A 16157-nucleotide genomic window follows, 5' to 3' on the forward strand; every position below is an offset into this window, starting at 1 on the left:
TACCTACCGTAGGTGATGAACGACCTTACTTGGTTTCCAAAATGAGAAGAGGGCTCGACTTTCTTAGACTGATCTGTTTATCCCAAGAACGGCAAACAAAAATCGAAACACCTGAAAAGCTTCTTTCTTTTCCGAGGGATACTGTTGCGTTGTTCTCACAACAATCCTGCCGTCGGTATTCGCACGCGGCGCTCGATTTCGTGAATTTCTCTACGGATAGACATGCAGGATTCTCCGTGTCAGCAGTTTGATTGCTTTGCTTAACCACCTTCCTTTACCGGATAGTGTCTCAGGGGAAGGCTCCCTTGGATTGCTTGCTGGCAACCCGGGGCATTAAAAGGGCCAATCCCTCAGCCCCGACTTACTCGGAATATCCTCTTTTTCGTTAACTTTCTCATTGAAGCCTTTTCGCCCACCGTGGACAACTCGACTTCAACCATGTGCTCCCCAGCCGCCGACGATTCTTTCGGCCCAATCATCCAGGACTGCCGCGACGGCTTCGACTTCACTCTTACTTTTGAACAATGCCTCTTCACTATTCTCCCTGCCTCGCTGCTGCTTCTTGTCGCCCCTCTTCGTCTCTTTCAACTCGGGAAGCTTCCTCGCGCTGTCTCTGGAAACATTCTTCGTCTATGCAAGATCGCCGCCATCGGCGTCCTTGCCGTCTTGCAACTCACCCTGATCGCACTCTGGGCGATCCATCGCGACGAAGGGCGTTTGCGCACCGTGTCTATCGCGGCATCTTGCGTGTCTTTCGCCGCCAGTCTGGTGTTTGGTGGTCTCTCGTACATAGAACACTCGAAGAGCCTTAAGCCTTCGTCCATCTTGAATACATACATACTTGTCTCTCTGGTGCTGGATGGAGCGATCCTCCGCACCATATGGCTGTCGCACTTAAGCGCTGCCATCAGCGCCGTCTTCACCGCCTCGTTTGCGTTGAAGACGGCCATCGTGATTCTCGAAGCCCAGGGGAAGACGAGGTATCTTGTCGATTCAGACGGTCGGTCGCTGAGCCCCGAGGAGACCAGTGGCATTTACAGCCGCGGTCTCTTCTGGTGGCTCACGCCGCTGCTGATGACTGGGTTCCGTCGTCTCCTGAAGCCGCTTGACTTGTTCACACTGGATGAGTCCATGTCGGCTGCGGTGCTGAGCGAGCGCTTCTGGAAGCATTGGAACGAGTCATCGCCGGCGTCGCATGGCACTACGAACGATTCACCTCGCCCGCACAGCTATCAGCTCGTCTGGGCTTGCATCAAGACGCTGAAGTGGCAGTTGTTGGCCGTCGTCCCTGTGAGGCTTTGTCTCCTGGGCTTCACCATCTGCCAGCCTCTGGTCTTGAATCGTTTCCTTGACTTCCTGCAAGACCCTTCCGAGGATGTCAATCATGGCTATGGTCTTATTGGGGCATACGGCCTCGTTTACCTTGGCATCTCCATCACGTCAAGCTTCTACTGGCACAAAGCCTTTCGCTCCTTGACTATGCTCAGGGGCGTGTTGGTCGCCGCCGTCTACTCCAAGACGACGGAGCTCAGGAGTGCTTCCAGCGACGATTCCGCAGCCGTTACTCTTATGTCGACAGACGTAAGTCTCCCGACATCTTACCGTGTACCGCGAGTATTAACTTTCCCAAGGTTGACGCCATCATCCGCGCCTGGCGGGAGATACATGAGTTTTGGGCCAACATCATCCAGTTCGCCCTTGCAACCTGGATCCTCAGCAATCACATCGGCTACGCAGCCGCGGGCCCCATCATTGTGTCGGTTTTTGCTTTAATAGTTACTTTCTTATTCGCTCCTGCAACACAAAAGTATCAAGTTGCGTGGATAGAAAAGGTGCAAAAACGCATCGGTATGCATCCTTCCATCCTGTTATAACTCAGACCACTCACGGAATTTCAGGGATTACTTCGGCAATGATGGGACATGTCAAGAGCATCAAGATGTCCGGCCTTACCCAGAAGCTCTCTCAAACGATTGCGGATCTCAGAATTTCGGAAATGAAGGCCGCCACTCCGTTCCGCGTGATTGCTGCAATCACGTCGGCCGTGGCTCAGATTCCCCTCATGATTTCCCCCGTGGTTGCTTTCGCAATGTATATGGCCATCATCTCTAAGTCTGGAGAGACGCTCGATGCAACCAAGCTGTTTGCTGCCCTCTCTCTGGTCATTCTGTTGGCAAGCCCCCTGTTCTTCATGTTTGAGACGGTCCTGGACTTGAGCGCGGCTCTTGGGTGTTTCCACCGCATTGAGAACTACCTATGCCAGCCGCCACGAAACGATTACCGCTCATTTCCATCAAGCCCCTCTATCAAATCGTCTCACAATGGGAATGGTAGCTCTCATGGGGAGAACATCGAAGTCCGAGCTAAAGACGTATCGTTTCGGTGGAAACAAGAGTCTGTCCCTGTTGTTTATGGACTCAACTTCAGCGTCGGGGCCGGAGAGCTTGCCATGGTCGTGGGATCAGTGGCATCTGGCAAGACTACATTCTTGAAAGGTCTTCTCGGAGAGGTTCCTTACGTTGATGGACTCGTTTCGTTGTCCAGCAGCAAGATCTCATGGTGCGAGCAAAGCCCGTGGCTAATCGTAAGTAAAGCCGTCTCGCCCGTTGTCGGACAAGAGCTCACATTAAATAGAATGAGACGATTCGAAAGAACATTACCTGCTTCTCAGAATTCGACGAAAGCCTCTACCGACAAGTCTTGACCGCTTGCGATCTTGAAAAGGATCTTGCCATATTCCCGGAAGGCGATCGTACGCTCATCGGTAGCAAAGGTCTTGCTTTGAGTGGAGGCCAGAAGCAACGTATCGTAAGTCGTACCCGGCGATAATGCTCTGCTGTTACTGACGTCGGTCAGGCGCTTGCAAGGGCAGTCTACTCCAGGCCCCGGATTGCACTCTTCGACGATGTCTTCAGTGGCCTTGACAATCACACAGCCAAGACAGTGTTCCGCAGACTTTTCAACCTGAAGGAAGGAATCCTGCGGGCTTGGGGAACTACAGTCGTTCTTGCAACACAATCAGGTGAGAGTTCGCCATCCAAGCATGAATACATCCCAGCTTTGTACGTAAGACTAACAAGAGACATAGTCGGCTTTCTATCACAGGCAGACTTGATCATAGCACTTGGGGACGGGCAGGTGTTAGAGACAGGGACATTTGCAGAGTGCCTAGAGTCGGACGGTTACGTCAAAAGCCTTGCAACTCTCGAGGCCGGCAGCGGTGATGAGGTCACTTCAAGCGAACCTCCCATCGACACATCCAGTAATACGACCGGGAAAGAAGCCGCCAAAACCGCTGCCGAAACGGAAGATAAGCGACGTCAGCTTGGAGACTGGAGCGTCTACAATTACTACTTTGGAAGTGTTGGCGCCATACTGGTGGCAGTCATGCTTCTCCTCCAGATGTCTTGGGCTTTCTTCTCGACTTTCCCGAGTAAGTGTTGCAATTCTCATCCTAAACATAAAATACTGACAATATTGTGAAAGCGGTCTGGCTCAAGTTTTGGACCGACCATAATGTCGACAATGCCGCCTCGGACTCGGCGTACTACCTCGGTGTCTATGCTGCTTTGCAGGTCAGCGGCGTTGTTTGTTTCGCAATTCTCATCTGGTAAGTCCATGTACCGCACTCCTGGAGCCAAGACTTCGTAGTGAAACTCATATCTGCAGGTTTGTCCTTGTTCCAATCGCATCAAGGTCGGGCATCAACTTGCACCAGCGCCTTCTCAAGGCTGTCATGCAGTAGGTGATGTTCCCTCCAAGCAGCCAGATTCTCATGTCTGACAACATGAACAGTGCCCCACTGGCCCTCTTCACAAGTACTGACATCGGTTCCATTACAACTCGGTAAGTACCCGAAAGTCCCAAGGTCGGGCTCCAAGACGCCTGATGTGTTTAGGTTCTCCCAAGATATCGGCCTAGTCGACCGCAACTTGCCCCTGGCCCTGGTTGTATCCCTCGCTAGTAGGTTCCTCACCCGTACTGGTTTCTACAGACCAGACTCTGAACGTTACAGGCTTCTTCACCTGCATAGGCAAGGCATTCCTGATTGCCTCCGCCTCTTGGTACATCGCCATCAGCTTCCCGGTCTTGATACTCGTCTTCTACTTCATCCAGAGGGCGTATCTCCGTACCTCCCGCCAGCTCCGCTTCTTGGATCTGGAGGAGAAAGCCCCGGTGTAGTAAGCCATCTTTGACTCCGGCCATACAAGATGAACCTTGGACGTTGACATCGATTCCTAACAGCACCCACTTCCTCGAGACGCTTTCTGGGCTCCCCACCATCCGCGCACACGCCGCGACGACACCCTCCATAGCCCACTCCCACACCCTCATCGACCGCTCGCAACGCCCCTTTTACATCCTTCTTCTCACCCAGCAATGGCTGACCCTCGTGCTCGACCTAACCACAACCGCACTAGCCCTGCTCGTGGTCGGCCTCGCAGTCCGCCTCCGTGATACCGTCTCCGTAGGCCTGACGGGAGTCTCTCTAGTCCAGCTGATCTCCTTCACCGAGACCCTCAAGATGCTGATCCAGTTCTGGACGTCTCTGGAGACATCCATCGGTGCTGTCGCGCGGATCAAGAACTTTGCCGACGATACTCCTGACGAGATCGAGGATGATTTGCTCAAAAGGCAGCTCCTCTGCTCTGAAGGCCGACAAGGAGTATCGGCGACGTTGCTTCCAGGATGGCCTGACAAAGGGTGCATTGAACTACGGGGCATCTCGGCTTCATATGCGTCCAGCGCCAATGATTGTGATGAGAAATCAGTGCCCAAGGCCCTAGACGGTATCAGCATCTCTATTCGTGCGGGTGAGAAGATTGGCATCGTCGGACGCACTGGAAGTGGCAAATCCTCGCTCCTCCTCGCCTTACTCCGTCTCCTGCCTCTATCGTCGGGTTCAATCCACATTGATGGCCTGTCTCTGGACAGACTCCCTCTTCAGGAACTCAGATCGGCTCTGATCGCAATCACTCAGGACCAGTTCGTTCTCCCGGGAACAGTCCGCCAAAACATCGACCCGTTTGCCGCGGCCTCTGACGAGAGCATCACTTCCACACTGACACGTCTCGGTCTTTGGGATGCCATCCAGGAGAAAGGTGGCCTGGATGCAGAATTTGCCGAGGAGGCACTCAGTCACGGGCAGAGACAGCTCTTCTTCCTGGCGCGGGCTGTCTTGCGTCGCGAAGTAGGCAAAATCGTTCTCTTGGACGAAGCAACGAGCAGGTAAGGCCTCCGCCGTTACCACCCGATTCGTTGCAGACGTAGTTGAGCTTACATGGAATGCAGCGTCGATTCCCACACCGAGCGTATGGTCAAGGACCTTATTCGCGAGGAGTTCAAAGAACACACCGTCATCGCGATCGCGCATCGCCTAGAAACTGTTGCTGACTTTGACCGAGTCGTAGTGCTTGACAAGGGACATATCGTAGAAGTCGGTGAGCCGCAGTCCCTCCTGCTTGAGAAGGGTGGAAAGTTCAAGGAGCTGTGGGATGCGAGCAGGCAGAACCGGGTCTCTTGAGACTAGATCACGAAGCAGAGAGTCGTCGCAAAGATATGAATTGCCTTGCAGTAAAGGTTCTATTCAATTGTAATTTGTATGTTCTAAATCACAGTTTGCGCAAACGCCTCATCTATCTGGTCTCTTTCGACGGTGATGAACCGTCCCTTTCCACCTCTTTGCCCGACAATGTACCGTTCGATTGCCTTGGCCATCTCTGCCGCCTCCAAATACCTTTGGCCATCGGCCATAGGAGTATTTTCGCTTATCTCGTACCCATACTTCAATACGAGTGAAGAGACCTTGCTCCACGGCCCATTCCAGTCGACCTTATCACCATCTACATTCACCATGAGCGCCTTGAACCAAGCACCACAACCAGTGATATCTAGATGTTCCAATCCATACAGGCACTTGCTCAGCTTCCGCAGCATGATGACGGCCTCAGTCCAGTCATCGTCAAGGGTGTGAGAATACGCCCCGGTGCCCGCATACTGTGACGTGTGGCCCTCAGGCGATACAATCGTCGTGAACTTTGCCTTAGGCGTCAACGCCGGCTCGGGCCAGTAGGCCAGACTGAGATGCGTGAGGGTGGGTAGTTTCGCCGTGAGTGCGAGCAGCTGCTTCCACGACACACCGGGCCCATCGGCACCAGCTCCTGGAGTGACGGCCAGACAGAGATGCGTGATGTTGGGCAGAAGCTTCGGAGGAAGCGACGGTGCCTCCGCCGTGTCCCAAGAGTCATGTACCTCTTCCGGTGCCAGAGCCAGCTGCAGCGGGAAGAGCACGTCAGCCAGTTCCTTGACTGACATGGAACAGCCGATGGAGCCCGTGAGGTCGAGGAAGTAGATGTCGTTGTTCAGAGACACAAGGTCCTCGGGTTCTTGGGACAGCTGAGCCCCGTCCTCTTCGTCAACGGCGGGAGGTATCAGGATATTGCGCAAGTCCGCAGCGGACAGACCGGTCTCGTACCACAAGCCTACGTACCTGGCTAGAGAGGCCCGGACTCGGCTGGGAAGCGTGTGAAGGTAGTACCGATCGTAATCCCTCTGGAGTTCCCAATTCAAAGCCATCCTGCGCAATAACAGGTCCGTCAAGCTGCCCTTGTCCGGCTCGTAGGAGCCCGGTAGGCCTTGGACGGCGCCGCGAACGGCGATGGCATGGGCGCTGTTGTAACGGGTGGCATTGCTGCAAGAACGGGAGAGCCAGCTGCGGGGAGGTGGCGGACCGGGAGGGACTCGTCTCCCTGTTGCGTCAAATCTCGGGACACGCCTGGGTGGCAGAGGAGGCGGTTCTGGGATATGGAGGATCTGTCGAATGGCAGGCGGGACGGTGGGCGTAGCTGCCAAGGATGCTGCGGTGGTACGACTTGAGGAGGCGTGGGAGGATCGGCGGAGATCGGCCAAGAGTTCGTTAACGCCCTTGCGTTGGCTTTCTGTTTCCCGTGGCTTTCGTGTCAGTTTTCTGGGTTGACACCGCCGATATAGTATAGGGGGAGGGAAAGGGGGATGAACGGTAGGCAGGAAACGTCACGTCCGGAGACGCGGTGGGGGGTGGGGGGAGCTGGGGGGATGTGACGGGAGGTACTCACGGCCAGATGTCGAGGCTGAAGCTGAGGCGCCCAACGATGCGGGGGCCGTGGATTGCGGCTTCGAAAATAGGGATTGATGCCTTTTCTTAGGCATGCCCGAGGAAATCTCAGATACCAGAAAGCTGTGGCGGAAGCTCCCGGGAGGAAGCTGGAGGGAGACGTCGAGATGCACCTCAGTGGCAGACAAGAACTGAGGGCGGTGGGCGGGGGAGGGGTGCAGAATCGCAGCAAACAACCTCGGGCGAACGTTTGTCGCTATGTACTGCAGCAATTTGCGCCTGCCTGGACGAGAAGGGGAAAAAAGCGTCAGCGACAATGATGACCAATTTGCTCCCGCTGGATTGTTAGTCACAGCAGGTCAAAGCCCAGCCAAGCAGTCAGCTTCCGCAGCAATCGTCGGAGTCACACTTGATGGTGGAGTTGCTCAGAATCCTTAGTACGCATGCACCTGCAGTACGTACTCCATAAAGTGCCTAAGGTACACTCTAGGGCGATTCGGATTGTGGAGCTGATTGAAGGTGTGGCTTGACTTGGAGGATGGCCAGGAGGAACGTTACGGATACAACGTCATGTTCAGAGGAAGAAGGGGGGGGGAGGCGGCGGAAGAGGGCGTGCGTGCCTGCTCATGGCATCCATGTTTGTCAGCGCCCGGAGTCGGCCCTGATTCGCTCAAAGCACATTCCATCGCAGTCAGCTTCCAGCATCAGCAAAGAGTATTGAATGAGTCTTCGACAAACATGTGGTCCGTGCATCCCGGCCGGCCCGGACAATGAGGGCCGGATAATGAGCCTGGACCAGCCCACAGACCGAGACGCCTTTGACAGCGCGGAGCCCCGCTTTGGCGCCGGTCTTGCGGCGACCCACTTCGGACTGTTTGAACCTACGGTGCCTTAGTCCCGTAGCTACTCCCAACTTTGCCGGCCCGATTGCCGTTTGCGTCCACTTGTTCCCAGCCCCATCCGAACGACATGCCCCGCCTTGCCGTCAAGGCTGCTTCTTAGAGTTTGAGACTACGCATATTACCCATGTGCCACAAACCTTGGTGCGCTGCTTCAGCATCGTGAGGTGAGGGTGAGCAGCTGCCAATTCCTTGGACCCAAAATGTACCTACTATATCCGGATCTGGAGAAGAAGCCCAGGCCCCATGCCGCTGAGGGACCATGGCGCATCGTCCTTGACTGTGATTGTCGACTTGACATCTTGGTAAAGCAGGGTTGGTGGAACCTGAAATTTGACAGGTAGCAGACCCATGCCCGATTCCATGTGGCAAGAACGTCGTGGAAAACGAAGCTTATTGATCGATGAGCGCTGTTTGGGTAACCCTCTTCTTGCAGAGTGTGGGGTCTGGAGTCGAAGCATTCGTGGCGCCACTCGCCTCGGACAATGTTGATCATCTGCCTGCTGGGCTTGTTGTACCTTTCTGATCTTCCGGTCTACCTGGAGATGAGCTCACTCTGTCCGCGCCTGCAAAGGACTTGTTAAAATTGCCGTTATCAGTACCCTACTCGTGGCTTAGATGCGCGGGCCCCAGTGGCTTCTTCCGGTACCGACGCGTTGTCTTTTCAGCTGCTCTTGTCAGATGATGTCTCGAAGTAGCAGAGGGTCTCTCGGTGACCGGCTCGGAGTGGGCTGACATGAGCATCGGGTGCCCGCACCATTGGCCCTGTTGTCATTCGACCTTCTAGTAGATTCACTGGCTTTCCGTGAGTGCGAGTCATTGGCCCATCGAAGAGGCTTTGTTCGCTCAACTTTAACGAGGACTAGATTACTTCTGCAATCATTGAAGGCGCACAACAGCGACCATCCTGATGTCCTAGCTGTGATCGCCTGCCGTCTTCCAGAGAGGGCTGACGGACGATGGACCGATGGACTATCCATGAAGATCCTGTAAAACGTTGCATCCATAATAACCCATGGTTGAATCCCGACAGGCGGGCCTGAAACCGGTCTGGGAAACAACGTGCATGGGAGCCGCGCACGGTGTTCAGTACTGAGACGCTGAGGTGACGCTCAACTTTCTCTCCTTGTGCTCCCAATATGACAGGATAGTCGTGGTAATGCTCCGGGCCACGGGACTCTTGCGGTCCAGACCTTGACATGGTTCACCATGGGTCGATGGTTCAGGCGGGCGACAACTCACGAGTCTCGGTCCATGTTCATTTTGCGTCCTCCAGGAGGCTTTCTGAGGGGGACCCAAGAGGTCTTCCACAGCATGACCAGGGACTTGGTCGTGGAGACGAAACGTGGCTTTGTGGCGAGAAATTTGACTGATGGGAACTTTTACGTTTGACAGGTCAAGACTAATGGTCCCGATGTGGAAAGAGGAAGCGAACAAATCCGGAAATTGTACCCTTACAATGACCAGATCCGACGTCTGAGCGGAGCTATAGCAACGTGGTGAATACCCTGCTCTTTCAGTGAGCCCATGATACACTTGTCGGCAGATGGCCGGTGTACACCGTGATGATCCCAAGTAGATGGTTCATACGCAGGTCTTCATCTGCTCCGTGTAGCGATACAACTGGCTATGTGCGAGGCACCCCCTTTCCGCGTGGCCACATACGAGCAAGCAATCCACAGCTTTTGGACTGGAATAGTCTAGGCTTTGGCACCCGAAACCAGACGATACAGCTGTTCGAAAAGATGGCATCGGCACGAAAGCGTGACGTTCAGACCCTGATTATGCGTTGACAAGCACTGCTTGTCGAGATGACTGAATCGAACCTCTTTCTCGACCAAGTCCTGAAAAGCGTATCCGCGTTTTCGGCTAACGCCCTCCTTGTACCACCTCAACTTGGAGCTGTCGCGATAGGGGGCCTATCGCCCCAAAGTCACCAAGGAAAAGCCACGGGTAGTCGCGATCGCTGGCTCTTGAACCTGGCAGAGCTTCATCTCCAGAACCCAGCCGGGTACTAGAGGACTGAAAACAGACTGGTTGCTCTTTTTAGTTGGTGCTTCAGTGGAACAAGGTTGATCTTGGGCAAAACTCGAAAAGAGCCGGCAGAGAGCGGGAGAGTGCAAAGGCTCATTCTTCGGAGGGCGAGCATCTGAAGACTCCGATCTCTTGACCGCTTCTTTGATGACTTTTGTGAGGCAACCAGCCCGTTGGGAAAGGCAACGATTCCATCCGCCACCCCTCCTACCGGGGGTGGCTCATTGCAGGCCAAGGATCTAGACGCCCGCTTTGAAACTTCGAAACAGAGAAGACGCGGTGAGCCGCTGTCAACCTGTTGAAGCAGCTGAGATTCCCCTGAGATCCCCTTCCCGCCGGTAGCTAGGCCTCTAACCCAAGGTGCGTATTGAAACCCAATTCCTGGAGCTACACCGAGGATGGCTCAAGCGCCAAGAAGGCAGTTTTGGCAATTTCAGCATGTCTCACTTTCTTGACGAGTCTAAGGGGCCTCAATGAAGAGGCATCATATTCCTGAGAGCCAGACGGCAGCATTGCATGGCCAAGTAATGAACGGCCGGGTCTGCACGCAAGCCGATCCGCTTGGCTCAAGACTATAGCGGCGCCGGGGCGAGATGGCGACATGTGGACCCAAACGGTCAAAAGCTAACCCTTACAGTTAGCGATAAATTGCCGTCCGCAGAGATGGGGTGTAGACGACGAGCTTGCATCAAATAGCATTAAAAGAGACAACATGTCGCAAGCCGCGGTAGGGTACCAGAAAGGCCCTTGGGGGTACCTGGTGGTACATGGAGCGGGAACAAGAAACGTCGACTTACTATGTAGGGCGGGACGATCAGCAGCTCCGAGTGCGCAGATGTTGAATACAGCCTCGGATGCAGAGGTCGAGCCCTGCATTGTAGGATGCGAGGAGAAAGTAGCTTGTGAGGGTTGGCGAGAGCAAAGGAGGCTATTTTGAGGTCTGCCTAGAGACAGAATGTGATCCAATACTCCACTCAACAAGCCGGACGAAGTCGTTTTAGGGCATTGCAGAAAAGGGAAATGCCAAAGCGTTTTCGAAGGCGAATGCCGCGCTTGGTTAGTTTGTGGTTGTTTGCATCCTGGCGGAATTCTAGAAGACGTGTTTGTCGACTATGGCATTGTGTCTCGACAAAAGCCATGTTGAGAGCAAAGAAGAGTGAATCGAGGCATGCGCTAAACAGAGAGATTGAGAGACGGGGAAGAAAAGAGAAGAAGCACGGGCTGCAGTCGTTTCTGCGATGGTGATGCCCACACTCACTCGCACGCAAATGGGCAATGCAAAGCGACTGAGGGAGTGGCTTACACTTGGAAGCGACTGATGAGGGAGGGGCCCATTGTCCCAAGGCCAAGGGAGAGTCACAGTCGGTGAGTGGTCAATGAGGGGTACATAGTAGACAGGCCAGGCCAGGGCAACAGCAAACGTCCGTGACATGAGAGCGAGAGATGCAGCGGGCCACGAGAGGCCGCTTGAAGAACTTCACCACCGTCCTCCTTCTCTACCTTACCTGGGAAGGCACAGTGCAAGGCAGGAAGGAACGGGCTGCTGGTGTGGAGTCACTGGAGTGGTGACGGGAGCTCTTGCCTGCCGGGAGCTGCACAGTTTACTAAGTCTCCAATAGGTAGGTAAGGTAGGCACCTTCCATTACCTTTCCCAGCTCAAGGAAGGAGGCAGGGTCGAGTGGAGGGCTGCAAGACAGTGTCAAACCCACCAACAGGGAACTGTATATCACAGTTCTGCAGCAAAATGCACTGTGCGCCCCGTAGAGGTGAGCCTCCCTTCACCGTCCAATGACCGCCTCCCGTCTGTTTCCTACCTGGCAGTGCCACGGACTCCACTCCTACACCGTACCGTGCGAATCAAATGACATGAGGCGGGGTGGGTTGGCCTCCGCGCTTCTCTGGTCACCGACACCGAGACAGTGCAGAACTTCCTCCTCCATCCACCACGCAGCGGTTTTGACGACTTCTCTCGCCCAACATTCAGCCAACCAGCCAGCCAGCCAGCCCACCCCCCTGGCTCTCTTGTTTCCTCCTTTCTTTCAAGCCCACCCGAGCCTTACGCCCTGCTATATCCCCAGCAGCGAATGATCAGTCAACATCCTGGCTTCCGTCACCTTTCTGGCATGGCTACAGAGTACGGTACCCAGGCCTGCCACGCCGGTGGAGGGCTCCAAGGCACCACCACCGCGCCAGAGAACTTGCCTGGTGCGTGAAAGCACCAACGGCGGAGCGGAGCCTTGACGATAAATCTACCACACTGGGCTTCCGACACCTGTCATGCATCGCTACGCTAGACGCACGCGCAGACGCAGACGCAGACGCAGACGCTGTCCAGCAAGCAAGAAGCAACAAGCAAGCAGCATACGTGGATTCCAATCTCTGTCACCTCACCGGTCTCGCCATATCCCTCCCCGCTGTGCCATCCCATCGTGATCAACAGCAGCCAACGGATTTCAACTTCTCTATCCCGCCGCGATCAAAGAGAGAGAACCCTGCCGTATCATACCGACTCTTGGCCTTGGCTCCCGCATCGCAGATACATACAGGCACCGAGGGCCCTTGCCTACGCGGAGGCTGCCTGCTTCGCAGCGATGCTACGCCGCCGGTACAGAGTACGTACATTGCCTATGGATTCCATACCGACATGGCGGGCAGGCCGGCTCAGGATTCAAACATTACCCCCAGAACAACGCACCCAGGCAGCCCTTTTGCATATTGCACCGCACCGCACCGCTCCAATCACCCCATCAAAATTCTGTGTCACCACTCTGCCCGCCCCCTGTTGTGGCCCCATGCAGTAGTGACTTGCTTTCTGCACGCCAGACCGTCGCCATCAGCATCCGCTCCTACATGCCATCACTCAGGCTTTCAGCTGCCTGAAGCGGTCTCCGCCTACAGCTGATGGAGAAAGGACCCTGGTGCTCGTGATACGTCACATCACACAAGATCTGATCTATGGACGCAGGCAGTGAAGAAACATGGGGAACCGGTACCCTTTACAGTTTCATCTGGCAGCCGGCCGCGAAAACCCGGCGACAGCGATGACGAGGGAGGAAAATAAGCTAACCTTCACACATCTGGGGGCGTGGTTTGATGTGCATATCGATGGCATATGGCCGGCCACAACAGAGAGATCATCAGCCTGCCTCCGTCCTATGCCGTACGTACCATCCGTCCAAACATCAGCAGCTACCTTGGATCCAGCCACGGACAGGTCACGGTCAGGTTCCAGCGGCCCGATCCGATAGTACTGGAGCATACTCGACGGTCTACCTGCCAACCCATGGCAACCACTCTTCCTGGGCTCCCTCGGAAAATGGTCCAACGCGTGGTGCATCAGCATGCTTTGCTGCAAGTTCTAGCTCTGGAGCTCGGCAAACAGCCCCCTCAGCTGTTCGATCTGCGATCTTATGCCCTGCTGAACTGGCAATCTCATCACCCCAACCCCGACGTCGCCGTCCATCCGACCAGTCCGATTGACTAAAAAGCTCCGAAATCAGACTTCTGAAACAATCAAGTTGACTTGATGCCTCAAGTATGGTGGCGCGCAGACGTAACAGCTGGCTAGATCATTCCGGACTAGTTGACGGGAACCTGCACAAACGACCAATCCAACTAACGCGTCCGTCTATATTGAGGCTGCATTACAGAACACGAGGTGTAGAAGTCAATCCTCAGGCCCTGAATCTGAGCTCTTCTGGCTCGAGATTGGCTGTTCATCGCCCTATCCAGAGGAGCCCGACTGTCTGGAAATGGAGGATTCCAGGTTTCTTTACCCTCCTCGGGTACGCTGTAATCTCATTGGGCCACCACGGAGAGGCACAGCTCAACAGGTTCTATTTCTGCGCCCTTGCTGGCTAATCCCACATTGGAAAACTCGCTATTTTTACAAACTTCGGAGGAGAACTTTTGAAGTCACGATGAGTTGGTGCGCAAAGAAGGAGTCCGGTACCTTCCCAGAAACACAGCATCCTGGGGCAAATGATCCGATGGCACCTTGTCAACCGGTTCAAGCGAAACCCTATTCCCTCGCACGTGTCATGTGGCGAGCGTGTCTCGGCAGAGACACGCCTTCTTCACTGTTTGAGCTCCTAGACATGAGAGCTGGCTTGGGCCTCGTCGAACGTTATGTCAAGATAAACAAGCCACCGGGGCTGTTAGCTCGGCGCGGCAGCTTTAGGGCCGAAAGCTTCCTGGTGGATCTTCAACAATCCCATGATTGTCGCCAAACATGTTGTTTTGGCGTGGCTGTGGAAGCCGCGAGGTTGCTTCCGTCATCCCCGTCAGCCCCGACCGCAGGTTCTCTGGCTGCATACAATGGTTCCGACTACACGAGGTCAAAGCTTCGTCATTCGCATTCACTAACATGACCTTCTTTGAGCCAATCCAACAACATCGACGCAGGGTGTTGGTCGAATCTGGACGTCATGCGGAACCTCGATCTCAGTGGCCGAGATAGTCCGCTAAACGCCCACGACCTGCTTTTACGCCTGCAACGTGCCGTTGATAGCCCACTTTCACGCCTGGGCAAATCCCTTCCCTATCAGAAGGGGTTGTTTGTGGCGTTTCATCCAGCCCTTGACGGACGGGTAGCCGCAGATTTGCTGCATGGAAGGAGAGGTCAGCGAGGCTTGGAAGGCGCTCTTCCGTTCACAGCACAAGACCTCGACTTACCCGGATACACACCGACGCAGGTCAGTAGATCCTCCGCTCCTTGGCCTCAGAAGGAAGAGGCTTCCGAGGCCGAGATCCATCCGTTGTATCATCGACAAACCACGTAGAAGCGGAAGAGCAATCCCATATTGTTGATAGGGACAGGCATAATGATGTCGACCATTATGTCGACCAGTCGATAGGCTGAATAGGGAGGTGTCATTCCACCCTGATTGCGTCCTCAGACACGGACGCAAAGGCTGGCTTGCTTGAATGACCCCGTGGCCTTGGGCCATTGAGAAGCTTGGCTAGCAAACTCGCGTCGTACGGGGCCCTCACCCCCTGCCAGAATACCTCGTCTACGGCGGCTTTGGTTCTTTCCCGGTACTTTCACTCGACGGCTTGGCGATAGACAGCTTTCTGTTTTGCGCCATCAGTCTACACGCCCTGGAACCGTATTCCAGCAAAGAGACCACCGACGCAAGGCAACGCACGTCTTTTCGAATAGGAGACTGGGGGTATTGGGAGCTCTCCACACAATTCAATGTCCCTTCACAGTTGTCTCAGAGTCTGCACAACCCATTTGCTCATGCGTGGGACTGGCCCCCGCCCTGCCTTCCGACTTCGTCTTCCTTGCCTTCGACTCCATGGCCGCCGGCAGTGTGCTTGGAAAATTTAGGTATCTGCTCTTTCTCTTGGTCTGTGCGACATATGTCGAGCAGTAGGTCGCATGTTGAGCCTCCAATCCATCTTCGCTGGTTTTGTGCGATCTCGAGCCAGCCACATCTGGGGGCCTGGTATATAGACACCTGGTTTCCAAGATCCTGCACTCTGTTGGTCTTTTCGCATCTTCTTGATCTGACCGTTCATTTCAAAATACCAAGCCTTTCCTCGGACGTCGAACCCATCAACGCAGGCATCGAAACTAGCTCGCCAAAGCTTCCTCGCATCAAGCACGCTACAACGACGAAGCTTATACATCCTCGCGCCATCACAGTTGAAGTCCTGTCAGCTTATATAGCAAATCCGTCAATTGACTGATTTGCGCAAAAGTCGAACGAGACTCAGAGACCGTGAGTACAATTATCTCCTTGTTTTATGCTTGGTTGATTCTCACTCATCCGTTTCCTGGATGACGAACGGCAATGAGATTTGCACCAGGGGGCGTTGGCTTAGACCCATATTGCCGGCTGCACCGCGCCAGGCCCCGACTCGTCTCTATTTGAGGGGTTTGTCGGCGCTCGGAGGGGATTTCTTCTGAGGCGCAGGTGTCGAATTGAACGGAACAGGAGCTGAAGCTGACGGTCTCCAGGTAGCACAATTCGTTCTGCTCTTCTTCCTGCGAGTGAGTGAGCATCCGTCCCATAATGTTTGATTCCTCGGGGGAAACGACCGAGTGGATCGCTGGTACTCGAACGAACGTCCAATACAAAAGACGACGAGTGGAAGTATGCTGTATGGCGCAGAGTGGACGTCGA

The 16157-nt window shown here is 54.6% G+C and overlaps 4 protein-coding genes across 4 annotated transcripts; 2 read left to right on the top strand and 2 right to left on the bottom strand.

Moving 5' to 3' along the window:
- Positions 1-438: 438 nt before the first annotated feature.
- atnG-7 (ABC transporter atnG) lies at positions 439-5524 on the top strand (the record flags this gene model as incomplete). The annotated part of the gene is made up of 13 exons (XM_032035710.1): positions 439-1581; positions 1632-1848; positions 1899-2584; positions 2635-2808; positions 2857-3022; positions 3089-3433; positions 3487-3610; positions 3670-3741; positions 3796-3846; positions 3899-3963; positions 4016-4181; positions 4246-5229; positions 5293-5524. 13 exons carry the CDS (start codon positions 439-441, stop codon positions 5522-5524), a joined length of 4425 nt encoding a protein of 1474 aa, XP_031885312.1.
- Positions 5525-5607: 83 nt separating this feature from the next.
- On the bottom strand, positions 5608-7188 carry CGGC5_v005436 (uncharacterized protein; the record flags this gene model as incomplete). Its single annotated transcript, XM_032035711.1, has 2 exons — positions 5608-6938; positions 7095-7188. The coding sequence occupies 2 exons, from the start codon at positions 7186-7188 to the stop codon at positions 5608-5610; spliced, it is 1425 nt and encodes a 474-aa protein (XP_031885311.1).
- Positions 7189-10510: 3322 nt separating this feature from the next.
- CGGC5_v005437 (uncharacterized protein) lies at positions 10511-10902 on the bottom strand (the record flags this gene model as incomplete). Its single annotated transcript, XM_066151451.1, has 2 exons — positions 10511-10650; positions 10824-10902. The coding sequence occupies 2 exons, from the start codon at positions 10900-10902 to the stop codon at positions 10511-10513; spliced, it is 219 nt and encodes a 72-aa protein (XP_066008968.1).
- A 4424-nt stretch (positions 10903-15326) lies between these two features.
- On the top strand, positions 15327-16032 carry CGGC5_v005438 (uncharacterized protein; the record flags this gene model as incomplete). Its single annotated transcript, XM_066151452.1, has 4 exons — positions 15327-15358; positions 15564-15686; positions 15733-15752; positions 15992-16032. 4 exons carry the CDS (start codon positions 15327-15329, stop codon positions 16030-16032), a joined length of 216 nt encoding a protein of 71 aa, XP_066008967.1.
- Between the last annotated feature and the right edge of the window lie 125 nt (positions 16033-16157).

This window comes from Colletotrichum fructicola (genome assembly GCF_000319635.2).
Source record: "Colletotrichum fructicola Nara gc5 chromosome Unknown KSG_Nara_v1_contig03, whole genome shotgun sequence".
Taxonomy (NCBI): Eukaryota; Fungi; Ascomycota; class Sordariomycetes; order Glomerellales; family Glomerellaceae; genus Colletotrichum; species Colletotrichum fructicola.